At 46.2% G+C, this 16,332-nt stretch overlaps 1 protein-coding gene across 1 annotated transcript; it reads left to right on the forward strand.

Moving 5' to 3' along the window:
* Positions 1-669: 669 nt before the first annotated feature.
* On the forward strand, positions 670-14,894 carry LOC112235782 (SNW domain-containing protein 1). Its single transcript, XM_042300992.1, has 13 exons — positions 670-797; positions 1,259-1,412; positions 1,721-1,882; positions 2,282-2,484; positions 3,682-3,786; positions 4,165-4,234; positions 6,595-6,660; positions 6,786-6,902; positions 7,603-7,747; positions 9,074-9,176; positions 9,660-9,777; positions 10,813-10,976; positions 13,961-14,894. Exons 1-13 carry the CDS (start codon positions 784-786, stop codon positions 14,151-14,153), a joined length of 1,614 nt encoding a protein of 537 aa, XP_042156926.1. The 5' UTR covers positions 670-783; the 3' UTR covers positions 14,154-14,894.
* The last annotated feature ends 1,438 nt before the right edge of the window (positions 14,895-16,332 follow it).

Below are 16,332 nucleotides of genomic sequence, written 5' to 3' on the forward strand. Positions count from 1 at the left end.
ATCTCTGAAACTGGAAACACTTATCTCCCTCACTAGCTTTAAGCACCAACTGTCAGAGCAGCTCACAGATTACTGCACCTGTACATAGCCCACCTATAATTTAGCCCAAACAACTACCTCTTTCCCAACTGTATTTAATTTTTATTTATTTATTTTGCTCCTTTGCACCCCATTATTTTTATTTCTACTTTGCACATTCTTCCATTGCAAAACTACCATTCCAGTGTTTTACTTGCTATATTGTATTTACTTTGCCACCATGGCCTTTTTTGCCTTTACCTCCCTTCTCACCTCATTTGCTCACATTGTATATAGACTTGTTTATACTGTATTATTGACTGTATGTTTGTTTTACTCCATGTGTAACTCTGTGTCGTTGTATCTGTCGAATTGCTTTGCTTTATCTTGGCCAGGTCGCAATTGTAAATGAGAACTTGTTCTCTACTTGCCTACCTGGTTAAATAAAGGTAAAATAAATAAATAAAATAAATCAAGCATAAATTGGCTTTTTGTCACTCTAGATAAGTGGGTCTGCTAAATGACTAACATGTAAGAATGTCCATTTTTTTTCATAGTCTTTTACTCGCCATTCTTTTTTCTACGTATTTTTTTATTTTTATATATACCGTAATAAAGTGAAATATGCGGGAAGATTCTGGACCGATCACCTCACATGCTAGAGAAGAAGTCACATGTAGCTGCAATCTAATATCGCGAGATCCTGAACATTGTGGCGTTACCTACGTATGACGTCAGTCTGTGCGAGCAAGGGGAGAGAAAAAAATGTCGCTTACGAGGTGAGTCGTGTGGCAAGGCCTTATTTATATTTTACTGAATGTACAACACCTTTAAATAATAAAATGGCATGTTAAGACATTATGTAAAGTTGCTTACGTCTTACCCCCATATTCTTTTTATGAAATCGATGTTTTGGTCGTTAGCATATAGTTAGCTAGGCTAACTCCTGGCCTAGTTGGCTAGCTAGCTAGCAAGCTAACTGCTCTCTGGTGGTTTCTTGTCTTGGGGATTAGCTAGCTAGGTATCTGGTTTATCGGGGCCAGGTTTATTAGAAAATGTACATTGGCGTTACTAGTTGCGAACGCAACCATGTGTTGTGTCTGAACTTTCAAACTAGTACATGCATCGTAACGCGAACGTTAGATAGCTAGCTAGCCTTGTTTACAGTCGAGATACCTGAATTGCGTACATACAATTTAATAGCGAAAGAAGATTGACAACTTTGTTTGTCTGCCTGCAGCTTTCTACCTGCGCCGACCCAGCTGTCTCAGGACCAGTTGGAGTCAGAGGAGAGAGCCCGGGCACAGAGGTCCCACTCCACCGCCCTGGTCTCCTCCCGCAGAGAACCCCCTCCCTACGGCTACAGGAAGAGCTGGGTGCCACGCTCTCTGGAGGTACTGATATTTACGCCATACCTAGTTTAATGAATTCAATGAGGCTGCGATTCTGTGTTAGCTATGAGTCGTCTTAAAAGGGACTCTATGTAAAGTGGAAGGGACGGTCAAAGCCTTACAAGAGTTTGCTATTGTTGGTGCTGTGTTAGATAGTACTCGGTCCAGAAAAAAAGAGGTCATGTGAGACTTTTCCTCGGTTTGTGTTTGGCTCCCCTGCGTTGTAGGACTTTGGAGATGGAGGTATATCTCCACACAGTCTCTTCCCCTTAGTCTCTGTTTGTTTGACTATGCCTTGTTTTGTGTTGTAGGACTTTGGAGATGGCGGTGCCTTCCCTGAGATCCACGTGGCCCAGTTCCCTCTGGAGATGGGCAGGAAGAAAAAGACATCCAATGCCCTGGCAGTTCAGGTGGATGCTGAGGGCAAGATCAAATACGATGCCATCGCCAGACAGGGACAGGGCAAGGACAAGGTAAGAATATTATTAAATATCCAGCTTGTCTGCTTGGTCTAGCTAGATTTACAATGCAGTTGGACGTACAATACTTTATGTCGCAGACTCATCTGAGAATGTAAGGTCCATTTTATTTGGATTTATGCTGTGAGCCTCCATCGTTGTTGTCCTATAGTTACCAAGTAAATAAAGCTGTGTCTTGCCCAGATCATGTGTTAAAATTAGTTTGTTTTTGTCACGCTACTATGCGTTTATCTTGACCAGGTCGCAGTTGTAAATGACAACTTGTTTTCAACTGGCCTACCTGCTTAAATAAAGATGAAATAAAAAAAACATTTGAATAAATGCCCCCATAGAGAACCAGTGTAGAGTTCAGTTCATGTATGTTCAGCTGTCTCCTCTGTTTTCCCTGTGCAGGTGATCTTCAGTAAGTACACAGACCTGCTTCCTAAGGAAGTGCTGAACGATGATGCTCCTGAGCTGCAGAAGCCAGACGAGGAGGCTGTCAAAGAGCTGACAGAGAAGACCCGCGATGCTCTGATGAAGCAGGTCTCACAGAAGATCGCTGCAGCCATGCCTGTGAGGGCAGCAGACAAACAGGCCCCTGCACAGTACATCAGGTATGGTTATTCTCTGATGCACTATTAGTGACCATTTTATTAGGTATGCACATCTAGTATTGCCTCCAGAACAACCTGAATTCTCCAGGCAATGGATTCTACAAGGAGTGGCGTTCAAACGTTGCTCTATTGGGATCAAGGGACCTAACATGGAAAACATTCCCCACGCCATTACACCGCCACACCATGTGGCGGCAGGTAACCTAGTGGTTAGAGCGTTGGGCTTGTAAGATCGAATTCCCGAGCTGACAAGGTAATAATCTGCCGTTCTGTTCTTAACTGACATGCCTAGTTAAATAAAGGTCAAAATTAAAATAAATAAGAAACACCAGCATGTGCCGTTGACACCAAGCAGGATGGGGCCATGGACTCGTGCTGCTTATTTCAAATCCTGGCTGCCATCCGCATGCCGCAACAGGAACGGGCTTCGTCAGACCAGGCAATGTTTTTCCACTCCTCAGTTGTCCAGTGTTGGTGATCACGTGCCCACTGGAGCCTCTTCTTCTTGTTTTTAACTGATCGGAGTGGAACCCGGTGTGGGCGTCTGCTGCAATAGTCCATCTGTTACAAGTACCGATGAGTTGTGCTTTCCGAAATGCAGTTCTGCGCTCTACTGTTGTATTGCGCCGTTGTTTGTCTGTTTGTGGCCATTCTCCTTCGACCTCTCATCAACAAGCTGTTTTTGAGCCACAGGCAAGCTAACAAGCTGCTGACTGGATGTTGTTTTTCTGGTTTGTTGCACTGTTCTCTGTAAACCCTGCACACTGTCGTTAATGAAAATGAAAAGCCCAGGATGCCGGCCGTGTCTAAGATAATGGATGTAGAGCTAACCATTTTTGTGATTTGGGGGGGGGTGTAATAAACTGGCCACTAAGTGTATATCATTACGCTACACTCGCATTAACATCTGCTAACCATGTGTATGTGACAAATACAATTTGATTTGATTATATGATACAATGATGTAAAAATGTGTATGTATTTCTGCCCTACAGAAGAGTATAATACAACATTTTTCAGAAGCAATTTAGAAATCATCATTGTGGTCTGAACATTTGCGTACTTCCATGCAACATGTAGCCTAGGCCTACATGTGTACAGGACAGTCCCCGTGAAACCTATCATTTATTCAAAGTGTTTGTGTGGTTTATTGAAAGGGGCCTGTAGATGCTGATACCTTGTGTGTTATTCCAACAGGTACACTCCTTCCCAGCAGGGTGTGGCCTTCAACTCCGGGGCCAAACAGAGGGTCATCCGTATGGTGGAGATGCAGAAGGACCCCATGGAGCCCCCACGCTTCAAGTAAGTACATTTACATCATGGTCACTAACTAAATCCTTGCTAAACTCGTTAACTGGCATGCGGCAGGGTAGCCTAGTGGTTAGAGCGTTGGACTAGTAACCGGAAGGTTGCAAGTTCAAATCCCCGAGCTGACATGGTACAAATCTATCGTTCTGCCCCTGAACAGGCAGTTAACCCACTGTTCCTAGGCCGTCATTGAAAATAAGAATTTGTTCTTAACTGACTTGCCTGGTTAAATAAAGGTTAAAAAAAAAAATGCTTGTCAGTGTTATCTTGCTGGGGTAACTCGAGTCATGCATATCCTTAAACAAAGCGGATGCAGACTAGATGCCCACCCCCTTATTGTGTTAACTAAAATGACATGTTTGATTGTTTCAGGATCAACAAGAAGATTCCTCGTGGTCCTCCCTCCCCTCCTGCACCAGTCATGCACTCTCCCAGCAGAAAGGTACTGTTGGGGTTCAGACAAGGGGTGTGACGTTAGAATGAATTTGGAATCGTTAACGTTTTGGAAAATAATCCCTAACTGAAAACCTATTTATTTAGATTAAAATCCTAGTGCAGTTATCACCAAACTGTCACCAACAGGTGCCTTTATAATGACCAGGACAACATTTAAATGGAACAAATATATAACGCGAAAATACTACAGGTAGGCAATATGCATCTTTCAAATGATTTGCCACGGCTCTAAAGCGCCCCACATGTCATCGTCGTTAACAGGTGTAGAAATGGCAGATGGTGAGACAAAGAAGCGAAGACCTCCTCTGGCAATACTTTAAGGTGATCAGATGCAAACTTTGCCAAGTGGAATTGAGCTACAGTGGCAGGACAGGTGCTGGGAGGGAGGCAGAGTGAGACTCAACCCGTTGTTGGCAGAACAGGTGCTGGGAGGGAGGCAGAGTGAGACCCAACCCGTTGTTGGCAGAACAGGTGCTGGGAGGGAGGCAGAGTGAGACCCAACCCGTTGTTGGCAGAACAGGTGCTGGGAGGGAGGCAGAGTGAGACCCAACCTGTTGTTGGCAGAACAGGTGCTGGGAGGAGGCAGAGTGAGACTCAACCCGTTGTTGGCAGAACAGGTGCTGGGAGGGAGGCAGAGTGAGACTCAACCCGTTGCTGGCAGAACAGGTGCTGGGAGGGAGGCAGAGTGAGACCCAACCCGTTGCTGGCAGAACAGGTGCTGGGAGGGAGGCAGAGAGACCCAACCCGTTGCTGGCAGAACAGGTGCTGGGAGGGAGGCAGAGTGAGACCCAACCCGTTGCTGGCAGAACAGGTACTGAAGGGGAGGCAGAGAGAGACCCAACCCGTTGCTGGCAGAACAGGTGCTGGGAGGGAGGCAGAGAGACCCAACCCGTTGCTGGCAGAACAGGTGCTGGGAGGGAGGCAGAGAGACCCAACCCGTTGCTGGCAGAACAGGTGCTGGGAGGGAGGCAGAGAGACCCAACCCGTTGCTGGCAGAACAGGTGCTGGGAGGGAGGCAGAGTGACCCAACCCGTTGTTGGCAGCAGGGCGATGAGGGACGGCGTGAGAATCACAGCACTGATTACAGAAATGACTGCAGTTGATATGCAGGCATTGTCAGTGGTTGAGGATGTAGGCTTCAATACCCTGATGGTATACTTAGAGCCAGACCACAAGATGCCATGTTGAAAAACCATGACTGCTCTGCAAGTACAAAGCGCTAACTCTCAACCAACATACATGGCGTTAACAACAGATTGAGTGGGTGGTGGACAGCAGTAATACCATCGTTACTGAGTGGGTGGTGGACAGCAGTAATACCATCGTTACTGAGTGGGTGGGGGGACAGTGGTAAGGTGGGTGCTGTCTAGCTGGTTGGTAACCATGACTTCGGTACATTGAACTGAGTACCGCCTAGCGGTTGTACGATGGACCATATCTGAATTGTGAATTCACGTTATTTTATGAAGATAATAAAAAGAAGTTGAATGAGAGAGAAAAGGGGCAGTTGAAATGTTTGTTTAAAAATTAATGAAAATATTGTCCCTCGTTCAGACCATAGGGGTTCAGACAGATACATGCATCTCAAGGTTCGGGCAAAGTTAGTACCGTTCTGTTTTGAGCACTTTAATTCTGTTTTAAAAGCATCGGGTCAGTTGAATACATCACTGTGACTTTCTCTCTCTAGCTGTGTAAATGGGTTCATCTGGAACCTTCTCCCTCTAGCTGTGTAAATGGGTTCATCTGGAACCTTCTCCCTCTAGCTGTGTAAATGGGTTCATCTGGAACCTTCTCCCTCTAGCTGTGTAAATGGGTTCATCTGGAACCTTCTCCCTCTAGCTGTGTAAATGGGTTCATCTGGAAACTTCTCCCTCTAGCTGTGTAAATGGGTTCATCTGGAAACTTCTCCCTCTAGCTGTGTAAATGGGTTCATCTGGAACCTTCTCCCTCTAGCTGTGTAAATGGGTTCATCTGGAACCTTCTCCCTCTAGCTGTGTAAATGGGTTCATCTGGAACCTTCTCCCTCTAGCTGTGTAAATGGGTTCATCTGGAACCTTCTCCCTCTAGCTGTGTAAATGGGTTCATCTGGAAACTTCTCCCTCTAGCTGTGTAAATGGGTTCATCTGGAAACTTCTCCCTCTAGCTGTGTAAATGGGTTCATCTGGAACCTTCTCCCTCTAGCTGTGTAAATGGGTTCATCTGGAACCTTCTCCCTCTAGCTGTGTAAATGGGTTCATCTGGAACCTTCTCCCTCTAGCTGTGTCAATGGGTTCATCTGGAACCTTCTCCCTCTAGCTGTGTAAATGTTGGACAAAGACGTGACGTGTTTTCTCTCTGTCCTTTCAGATGACTGTCAAGGAGCAACAGGAGTGGAAGATTCCCCCTTGTATTTCAAACTGGAAGAACGCAAAGGTACTGACTCTCTGCTCCCTCCCTCTGGAGGCACTGGTGAATTCATGAGACATTTATCTTTGTTTGTGGCCCAGAGCGATAACGTTGGAAGCCCATCTCCTGTGTTCTGTGATTGGTCTCCCTAGGGTTACACCATCCCACTGGACAAGCGTCTGGCTGCGGATGGTAGAGGACTGCAGACGGTTCACATCAACGAGAACTTTGCCAAACTGGCCGAGGCGCTCTACATTGCTGACAGAAAGGTAAACAGTCTGTGGGTTTGGATCCTGTTGTTCGTCCTGTGGCCGAGGCGCTCTACATTGCTGACAGAAAGGTAAACAGTCTGTGGGTTTGGATCCTGTTGTTCGTCCTGTGGCCGAGGCGCTCTACATTGCTGACAGAAAGGTAAACAGTCTGTGGGTTTGGATCCTGTTGTTCGTCCTGTGGCCGAGGCGCTCGACATTGCTGACAGAAAGGTAAACAGTCTGTGGGTTTGGATCCTGTTGTTCTCCTGTGGCCGAGGCGCTCTACATTGCTGACAGAAAGGTAAACAGTCTGTGGGTTTGGATCCTGTTGTTCGTCCTGTGGCCGAGGCGCTCGACATTGCTGACAGAAAGGTAAACAGTCTGTGGGTTTGGATCCTGTTGTTCGTCCTGTGGCCGCGCTCTACATTGCTGACAGAAAGGTAAACAGTCTGTGGGTTTGGATCCTGTTGTTCGTCCTATGGCCGAGGCGCTCGACATTGCTGACAGAAAGGTAAACAGTCTGTGGGTTTGGATCCTGTTGTTCGTCCTGTGCCGTAGCAACTTCTCAGAGCCTCTCTGAAATAATGGTTTGGTTGTGAATGGTCTTCTCTTTTTGTCCATTTCAAATCCAACTACAGTTCTGTGTGATATGGATTTCCGAGTGATTCTGTCGCCATGAAAATCCTATTCTGTGTTCTCTCTTTGTTGTTGTGTTTAGGCCAGAGAGGCTGTGGAAATGAGAGCCCAGGTGGAGAAGAAGATGGCCCAGAAAGAGAAGGAGAAGAAGGAGGAGAAGCTCAGAGAGCTGGCTCAGATGGCCCGAGACCGCAGGGCAGGGATCAAAGGTCACGGAGGGGACAAAGGTCAGTTCACCACCCTGTTCCTGCTTTAATTCTACCCTAACCACAGATCTAGGATCAGATCATCTGTTTATGATGTTGTGTTTTCCTGTACAAGACTGCCAATGTGAAGAGTTGCAAAGTATCAACGTTTTGGTTATCATGATCACAAATCTCTAATAAGTACATTTGAAATGAAATATACTGACGGTGTTTAACCAAATGCAGCATTTAGAAACACTGAGTCTTGACCAAGTAGCTCTGTGCATGTAGAGGGAGGACTAGACTCCGCTGTCGTTTGTGAGTGAGCCTCCTGGTAACCCCCTTGCTCCCTCTCTCCCCCTGCACTGTCCCACTCTCTCATTCCCTGTTTCTTCTCCCTCTGCACTGTCCCACTCTCTCATTCCCTGTTTCTTCTCCCTCTGCACTGTCCCACTCTCTCATTCCCTGTTTCTTCTCCCACTCTCTCATTCCCTGTTTCTTCTCCCACTCTCCCCCTGCACTGTCCCACACTCTCATTCCCTGTTTCTTCTCCCTCTCTCATTCCCTGTTTTCCCTGTTTCTTCTCCCACTCTGCATTCCCTGTTTCTTCTCCCTCTCTCATTCCCTGTTTCTTCTCCTACTCTCTCATTCCCTGTTTCTTCTCCTACTCTTCCCCCTGTTTCTTCTCCCTCTCTCCCCCTGCACTGTCCCACACTCTCATTCCCTGTTTCTTCTCCCTCTCTCCCCTTGCACTGTCCCACACTCTCATTCCCTGTTTCTTCTCCCACTCTCATTCCCTGTTTCTTCTCCCACTCTCATTCCCTGTTTCTTCTCCCACTCTCATTCCCTGTTTCTTCTCCCACTCTCATTCCCTGTTTCTTCTCCCACTCTCATTCCCTGTTTCTTCTCCCACTCTCATTCCCTGTTTCTTCTCCCACTCTCATTCCCTGTTTCTTCTCCCACTCTCATTCCCTGTTTCTTCTCCCACTCTCATTCCCTGTTTCTTCTCCCACTCTCTCATTCCCTGTTTCTTCTCCCACTCTCTCATTCCCTGTTTCTTCTCCCACTCTCTCATTCCCTGTTTCTTCTCCCACTCTCTCATTCCCTGTTTCTTCTCCCACTCTCTCATTCCCTGTTTCTTCTCCCACTCTCTCATTCCCTGTTTCTTCTCCCACTCTCTCATTCCCTGTTTCTTCTCCCACACTCTCATTCCCTGTTTCTTCTCCCACTCTCTCATTCCCTGTTTCTTCTCCCACTCTCTCATTCCCTGTTTCTTCTCCCACTCTCTCATTCCCTGTTTCTTCTCCCACTCTCTCATTCCCTGTTTCTTCTCCATCTGTATTTCTCCCTCCGTTTCTCCTGTGGCAGGTGGAGAGGACGGTGAGGCCAGAGAGCGTGACGAGATCCGTCATGACAGGAGGAAAGAGAGACAGCACGACAGGAACATCTCCAGAGCCGCCCCTGATAAGAGGTACAATCATTTTTAACAACGCAACACACAAACATACACACACCATTGCTCCAGTCACACACCCGACACACTGACTTTACACACAACGGAGTCATTCATGCTGTGTAAGAAACGTTGAATGAATGCAGCTCACCACAGCAGCACCCAGCCCTGACCCCTTGTCTGTCTGCTACGACTGCAGGGAGACAACGGGGGGGGGAGACACCAACCGCGACTACTTAACCTTGCCGGCGCTTCTGCTGGACGTGATTATCTGCAGATTTGTAGAGATTGGGGATGATGAAGTTATGGGACCGTAATGTGCCCTGGTGTTATAGTGTGTGTGGTTTGGAGCAGAGACTAATTCCACACAGAGCTACAGAGGTTGGGTGCGCTAGGTTTTAGCTCGCAGGCTACCTTCCATTGTAGTACTTTTAAATTAATGTCTCCTGTTGTCTGTCTCCTTCTTCCTCAACTGTCTGTCTGGTGTGTTTCCATCGTCAGGTCGAAGCTGCAGAGAGACCAGGACAGAGATGTCAGTGAGCTGATCGCTCTGGGCCAGCCCAACCCTAGAGCCTCCAACGAGGCTCAGTACGACCAGAGACTGTTTAACCAGAGCAAGGTGAGATGGAGCGCACACACACACACTAGTGATGCGCAGGTTGACCCATAACCTGCCGTCCCCACGGTTATATCCACAGGCGGGTGGGGTTAGGTTCATGAAATATTGTATGGCTGAAGGAAGGAAGGTAGAATGAAGACAAAACAATACCGTAACCAATTCATTCATCTATAATTCTTGTGCAATTTATATCTATAGGCTACATTGAGGTTTGTCTTTCATTATTTTAGTCTGTCTGGCGTTAGTGTGTAATCCTAGGCTTTAGGGCCTAATGGGACTTGTGCCAAATACGCACAAATGCTTTTGGGGACGGGCAGAGAAAGCTTTAGTCGAACCACAGGGGGGGGGAATATTTGAGTTTTATTCAATAAGAGGAAACTGTGAAATGGAGAGTTGAAAATAAAGAGAAGAGAGGTGCAGAAAAGTAATGTTTGGGAAACATTAGGTGAAGTGGTAAAAACAGGATGATGGCAGTGCTGGCTAGGTTATAACTATGTTATGTTAATGTTATAACTATGTTATGTTAATGTTATGGCTAGGTTATAACTGTTGTGTGTGAGGATTGTGAGGCGCTATACAAATTAGACAGTCACCAGATGGGCACTTCAAACAGGCCTACGACACATCAAGAGAACTGTAGCCTACTGTTCAGATGGGTTAAATGGAAAGTGAAATCTGGACACTGACTGTAGCTCTGTAAACTCTCACATAGCCTCAACATCAACTCCTGCTGAATTAAGCATTTCATGCAGTAAAATGATACAACAAATGTGGGCTACATTTTGACTGGGGAACAGGATGGAGAAATATGATTTACTTCTTTCAGCATTCTTGAGAAAAAGTGAAGGTGCAGTTAGGGACCGTCTGTAAAAGTTGATCTTTATCAGTATTAGTATTTCAACCACTTAAAATATGGATCCAAGCAGAACTGAAATGTTTTCACTGGTTTTTCTTTTCTTACAGCCGGGCAAACTAATTTAGTTTGGACACTTTGCACAGAAAATCTTACATACTTTTTTATGACCCCCCCCCCAGGGTATGGACAGTGGTTTTGCAGGTGGGGAGGATGAGATGTACAACGTGTACGACCAGCCGTTCAGGAGAGGCAGCGATATGGCCCAGAACATCTACAGGCCCACCAAGAGCTCTGACAAGGACATGTATGGGGACGACCTGGACACACTCATGCAGAGCAGCAAGTACGCAAGGCCATCTGTTATGTTACCCTTCTGTATTTATGATATACTGTTAGATATATTTTTATTTATTTAACTAGGCAAGTCAGTTAAGGACAAATTCTTATTTTCAATAATGACGGCCTAGGAACAGTGGGTTAACTGCTTGTTCAGGGGCAGAACGACAGATTTGTACCTTGTCAGCTCAGGGACTTGAACTTGCAACCTTTCGGTTACTGGTCCAACGCTCGAACCACTAGGCTACCCTGCCGCCATATATACATACACATATATGTACAAGGACATGTCTTGAAATGACTGGGGCATCTAGCTGGGTGATATGGACAAAAATCCATATCGCGGTAAATGACCTGAATTGATGAGGTAACGATAAGTTTAACATTTAGGTGTTATTAGGATCCACATTAGCCGACACATTGGTGACAGCTAGTGTTACTGGAGTCCAACACCATAACCTAACAGACATTATTACATACAATTAAAAACATGAACATGTAGTGTGTTTGTGCATCTTTCAGTTCCACGTACACGTCGGTACAGACACAACGAGTAGTACACGTCGGTACAGACACAACGAGTAGTACACGTCGGTACAGACACAACGAGTAGTACACGTCGGTACAGACACACAACGGGTAGTACGCGCCGGTACAGACACACAACGGGTAGTACACGCCGGTACAGACACACAACGAGTAGTACACGTCGGTACAGACACAACGAGTAGTACACGTCGGTACAGACACAACGAGTAGTACACGTCGGTACAGACACAACGAGTAGTACACGTCGGTACAGACACAACGAGTAGTACACGTCGGTACAGACACAACGAGTAGTACACGTCGGTACAGACACAACGAGTAGTACACGTCGGTACAGACACAACGAGTAGTACACGTCGGTACAGACACACAACGAGTAGTACACGTCGGTACAGACACACAACGAGTAGTACACGTCGGTACAGACACACACGAGTAGTACACGTCGGTACAGACACAACGAGTAGTACACGTCGGTACAGACACAACGAGTAGTACACGTCGGTACAGACACAACGAGTAGTACACGTCGGTACAGACACAACGAGTAGTACACGTCGGTACAGACACACAACGAGTAGTACACGTCGGTACAGACACACACGAGTAGTACACGTCGGTACAGACACAACGAGTAGTACACGTCGGTACAGACACACAACGAGTAGTACGCGTCGGTACAGACACACAACGAGTAGTACGCGCCGGTACAGACACAACGAGTAGTGCGCGCCGGTGCAGACACACAACGGGTAGTGCGCGCGCGGTGCAGACACACAACGGGTAGTGCGCGCCGGTGCAGACACACAACGGGTAGTGCGCGCCGGTGCAGACACACAACGGGTAGTGCGCGCCGGTGCAGACACACAACGGGTAGTGCGCGCCGGTGCAGACACACAACGGTAGTGCGCGCCGGTACAGACACACAACGGGTAGCGCGCGCCGGTACAGACACACAACGGGTAGCGCGCGCCGGTACAGACACACAACGGGTAGCGCGCGCCGGTGCAGACACACAACGGGTAGTGCGCGCCGGTGCAGACACACAACGGGTAGTGCGCGCGCCGGTACAGACACACAACGGGTAGTGCGCGCGCCGGTGCAGGCACACAACGGGTAGCGCGCGCCGGTACAGACACACAACGGGTAGCGCGCGCCGGTACAGACACACAACGGGTAGCGCGCGCCGGTACAGACACACAACGGGTAGCGCGCGCCGGTACAGACACACAACGGGTAGTGCGCGCGCCGGTACAGACACACAACGGGTAGTGCGCGCGCCGGTACAGACACAACAAGTAGGTCACATGGGGGAGAGGAATTGTGCCGTGGGGTGTTGCTTTATTTGTTTTTTTGAAACCAGGTTTGCTGTTAATTTGCGCTACATAAGACTGACTCATGGCTCTGTGTAACACTGTATGTTTCCTTGAATTTGTTCTGGGACTGGTGGTGGCATGTTTGGTGGGCTGTGTGTGTGTGTCAGCGCTGTTGACTAATGCAAACCATTTGGAATTTCCAACACATTAATGTTTCTTATAAAAATAAGTGATGTAGTCAGTCTCTTCTCAACTCCAAGCCGAGAGAGCCGGTCTCTTCTCAACTCCAAGCCGAGAGAGTCGGTCTCTTCTCAACTCCAAGCCGAGAGAGTCGGTCTCTTCTCAACTCCAAGCCGAGAGAGACTGGCTGCATAGTATTTCTATCAGCCCTCTGGTTACAATGAAGAGCAAAACGTGTCGGGGAAGGTGCTGCTTATGGAGAGACACAGTCCACTGCTGATAGATAAACACACTGCCAGAACGCTCCAGTCTGTAGGTACTATCGTGATCTTTCCCTAAGTGGAATGTGCAGTTCTTACCAGAGGTCGACAGTAAAGTGTGTATACCAGAGCAGAATGTCTGTACTTCATCTGCAGAATCCCTACCCTGATGTCCACAGTGTCTCCTCAGACAGTCTACCTTAGTTACACTGGCTGCTTTATGTGATTGGTTTCTTTACTGGGCTACAGATAACAGGTCACTTTAACAGGGACTGATGGTGGAATGTGATACGAGCTATAGACTGTTCCATAGGGTTTATCAACCTATCAGTGGTAAATTCAACCTGCCCTTATTATGTGTGAAATATGGAGACATTAGACCTTTGAAAGTCAAATGGAAAACACTTCAAAGGATGAATTGTTAGATGCGTTTATTTACTCAGCACTGCACTTCATATGGGTCATACCAAGTCTGTCCTCTGTACTCACCAGAATTCAACAACCAACCATGTTTGAGGAATGTTTTTGAGTGAACACTATCTATTTCCAAATGATTCAACTTCCCTTACCTCTGTCCCCTCCCGTCTACACCCCAGGGTTGTAGGCAACTAAAGGAACTTATAATCCTTCTCGACGAGAGCAAATTTTTTGCCCAGCGCTAATGCAACTGATTCCTCCCCTTCCAGGTTTGTTCCGGACCGTGAGTTCTCTGGTACGGACCACGGTCCTCGTCGTGACGGCCCTGTCCAGTTTGAGGAGGATCCGTTTGGTCTGGATAAGTTTTTAGAGGAGGCCAAGCAACACGGCGGCTCCAAGAGACCCTCCACCAGTAGAGGCTCCAAGGACTACGACCACGACAAGAAACGCAGGAAGGAGTGAGAGGACGGAGCAAGAGACCCAGTCTGGTGGGATGGGAGGGTAGTGTTCAGTCGGCACAAAAATGGCTGCGACTGTTTTTGAAACAAGTTTCCACCTGAGACGACGAGTCTGATAGTGGGGTAGCGTTCATTTGGCACAAAATCTCCAAAAACATTTGAAAAGTAGGAGTTGCCATTTTAGCGTGTTTTAGTTAATTTTCCTTTGTTTTAAACTTTGACACAGTGTTCTGCTTTTGTGCCCACTGAATACGACCCAGGGTTTTTTTTTGAGGGGGGGGGGGTTGGGTCAGGGCCTTGGCTGGGACAGTACAGACATCCGTTTGTCTCGTCTGTTGTTTGGCTGAAACCCCAAGGAACTAGCAGGGATTGTTCTTCACATCTATGTTGATGATGACCTTTTTTTCTATTTTCTTTACACCATCCCTTAAACTTTACATGGAACAGAGTCTCGCCTGTAAAGTGTTTTTAAAGTAAAGCCCCCTAGTTGTATTAAGCAATGTTATTATGACTTGTTTTGTTAAATTATCTTTGATCTAGCAGCATTCCTGTGATTTGAGTTTGAATTCCGATCTTAAGTGATCTAGTCTATTGTATCTTGATAATAATTACACAAACTCTGTTACGGCTGGGATAGTGTAACCCTACTCTGTTAACACTGAATACACTTCAACTAGTGGATTGAATGTGTCTCGTATTTTTTTTTTTTAGGTTTGTGCTAATAAACATAACCAATGTGATTCAACAGTGCTATCCAATTTTATTTGTCACATGCTTTGTAAAACCACAGGTGTAGACTAACAGTGAAATGCTTACTTTCAGACCCTTCTCAACAATTTAGAGAAAAAGATTTTAAAGATTTAATAACACAATGAATAAATGCATATGGTACCAGTACTGAGTCAATGTGCAGAGGTACGAGGTAATGGAGGTAGATACAGTGCCTTCAAAAGTACTCATCCCCCTTGTCGTTTTTCCTATTTTGTTGCATTACAACCTAATTTAAACATTTTTATTTGGATTTAATGTAATGGACATACACAAAATAGTCCTAATGGGTGAAGTAAAATGAAAAAAATTGTTTAAAAAAATTTTAAAATGGAGAAGTGGTGTGTGCATATTTATTCACCCCCTTTGCTATGAAGCCCCTAAATAAGATCTGGTGCAACCAATTTCCTTCAAAAGTCACATAATTAGTTAGATTGAACACAGGTGGACTTTATTTAAGTGTCACATGATCTCAATATACACCTGTTCTGAAAAGCCCCAGAGTCTCCAACGCCACAAAGCAAGGGGCATCATGAAGACCAAGGAGCTCTTGAAACGGGACGAAGTTGTGAAGTACATACAGTTGAAGTGGGAAGTTTACATACACCTGAGCCAACTACATTTAAACTCAGTTTTTCACAATTCCTGACATTTAAACCTAGTAAAAATTCCCTGTCTTAGGTCAGTTAGGATCACCACTTTGTTTTAAGAATGTGAAATGTCAGAATAATAGAGAATTATTTGAGCTTTTATTCACATTCTTTTCACATTCCCAGTGGGTCAGAAGTTTACATAGACTCAATTAGTATTTGGTGGCATTGCTTTTAAATTGTTTAACTTGTGTCAAATATTTTGGGTAGCCTTCCACAAGCTTCCCACAATAAGTTGGGTGAATTTCGGCCCATTCTTCCTGACAGAGCTGTTGTATCTGAGTCAGGTTTGTAGTCCTCCTTGCTTGCATACACTTTTTCAGTTCTGTCCACAACATCTGTCCAATGTTCTATAGGATTGAGGTCAGGACTTTGTGATGGCCACTCCAATACCTTGACTTTGTTGACGTTAAGCCATTTTGCCACAACTTTGGAAGTATGCTTGCGGTCATTGTCCATTTGGAAGACCCATTTGCGACCAAGCTTTAACTAACAGACCGATGTCTTGATGTTGCTTCAATATATCCACGTAATTTTCCTTTCTCTTGATGCCATCTATTTTGTGAAGGGCACCAGTCCCTCCTGCAGCAAAGCACCCACACAACATGATGCTGCCACCCCCGTGCTTCACGGTTGGGATGGTGTTCTCAGGCTTGCAAGCCTCCCCCTTTTTCCTCCAAACATAACGATGGTCATTATGGCCAAACAGTTCTATTTTTGTTTCATCAGACGAGAGGACATTTCTCCAAAAAGAGTGATCTTTGT

This window comes from Oncorhynchus tshawytscha, linkage group LG18, assembly GCF_018296145.1.
Source record: "Oncorhynchus tshawytscha isolate Ot180627B linkage group LG18, Otsh_v2.0, whole genome shotgun sequence".
Classification (NCBI taxonomy): domain Eukaryota; kingdom Metazoa; phylum Chordata; class Actinopteri; order Salmoniformes; family Salmonidae; genus Oncorhynchus; species Oncorhynchus tshawytscha.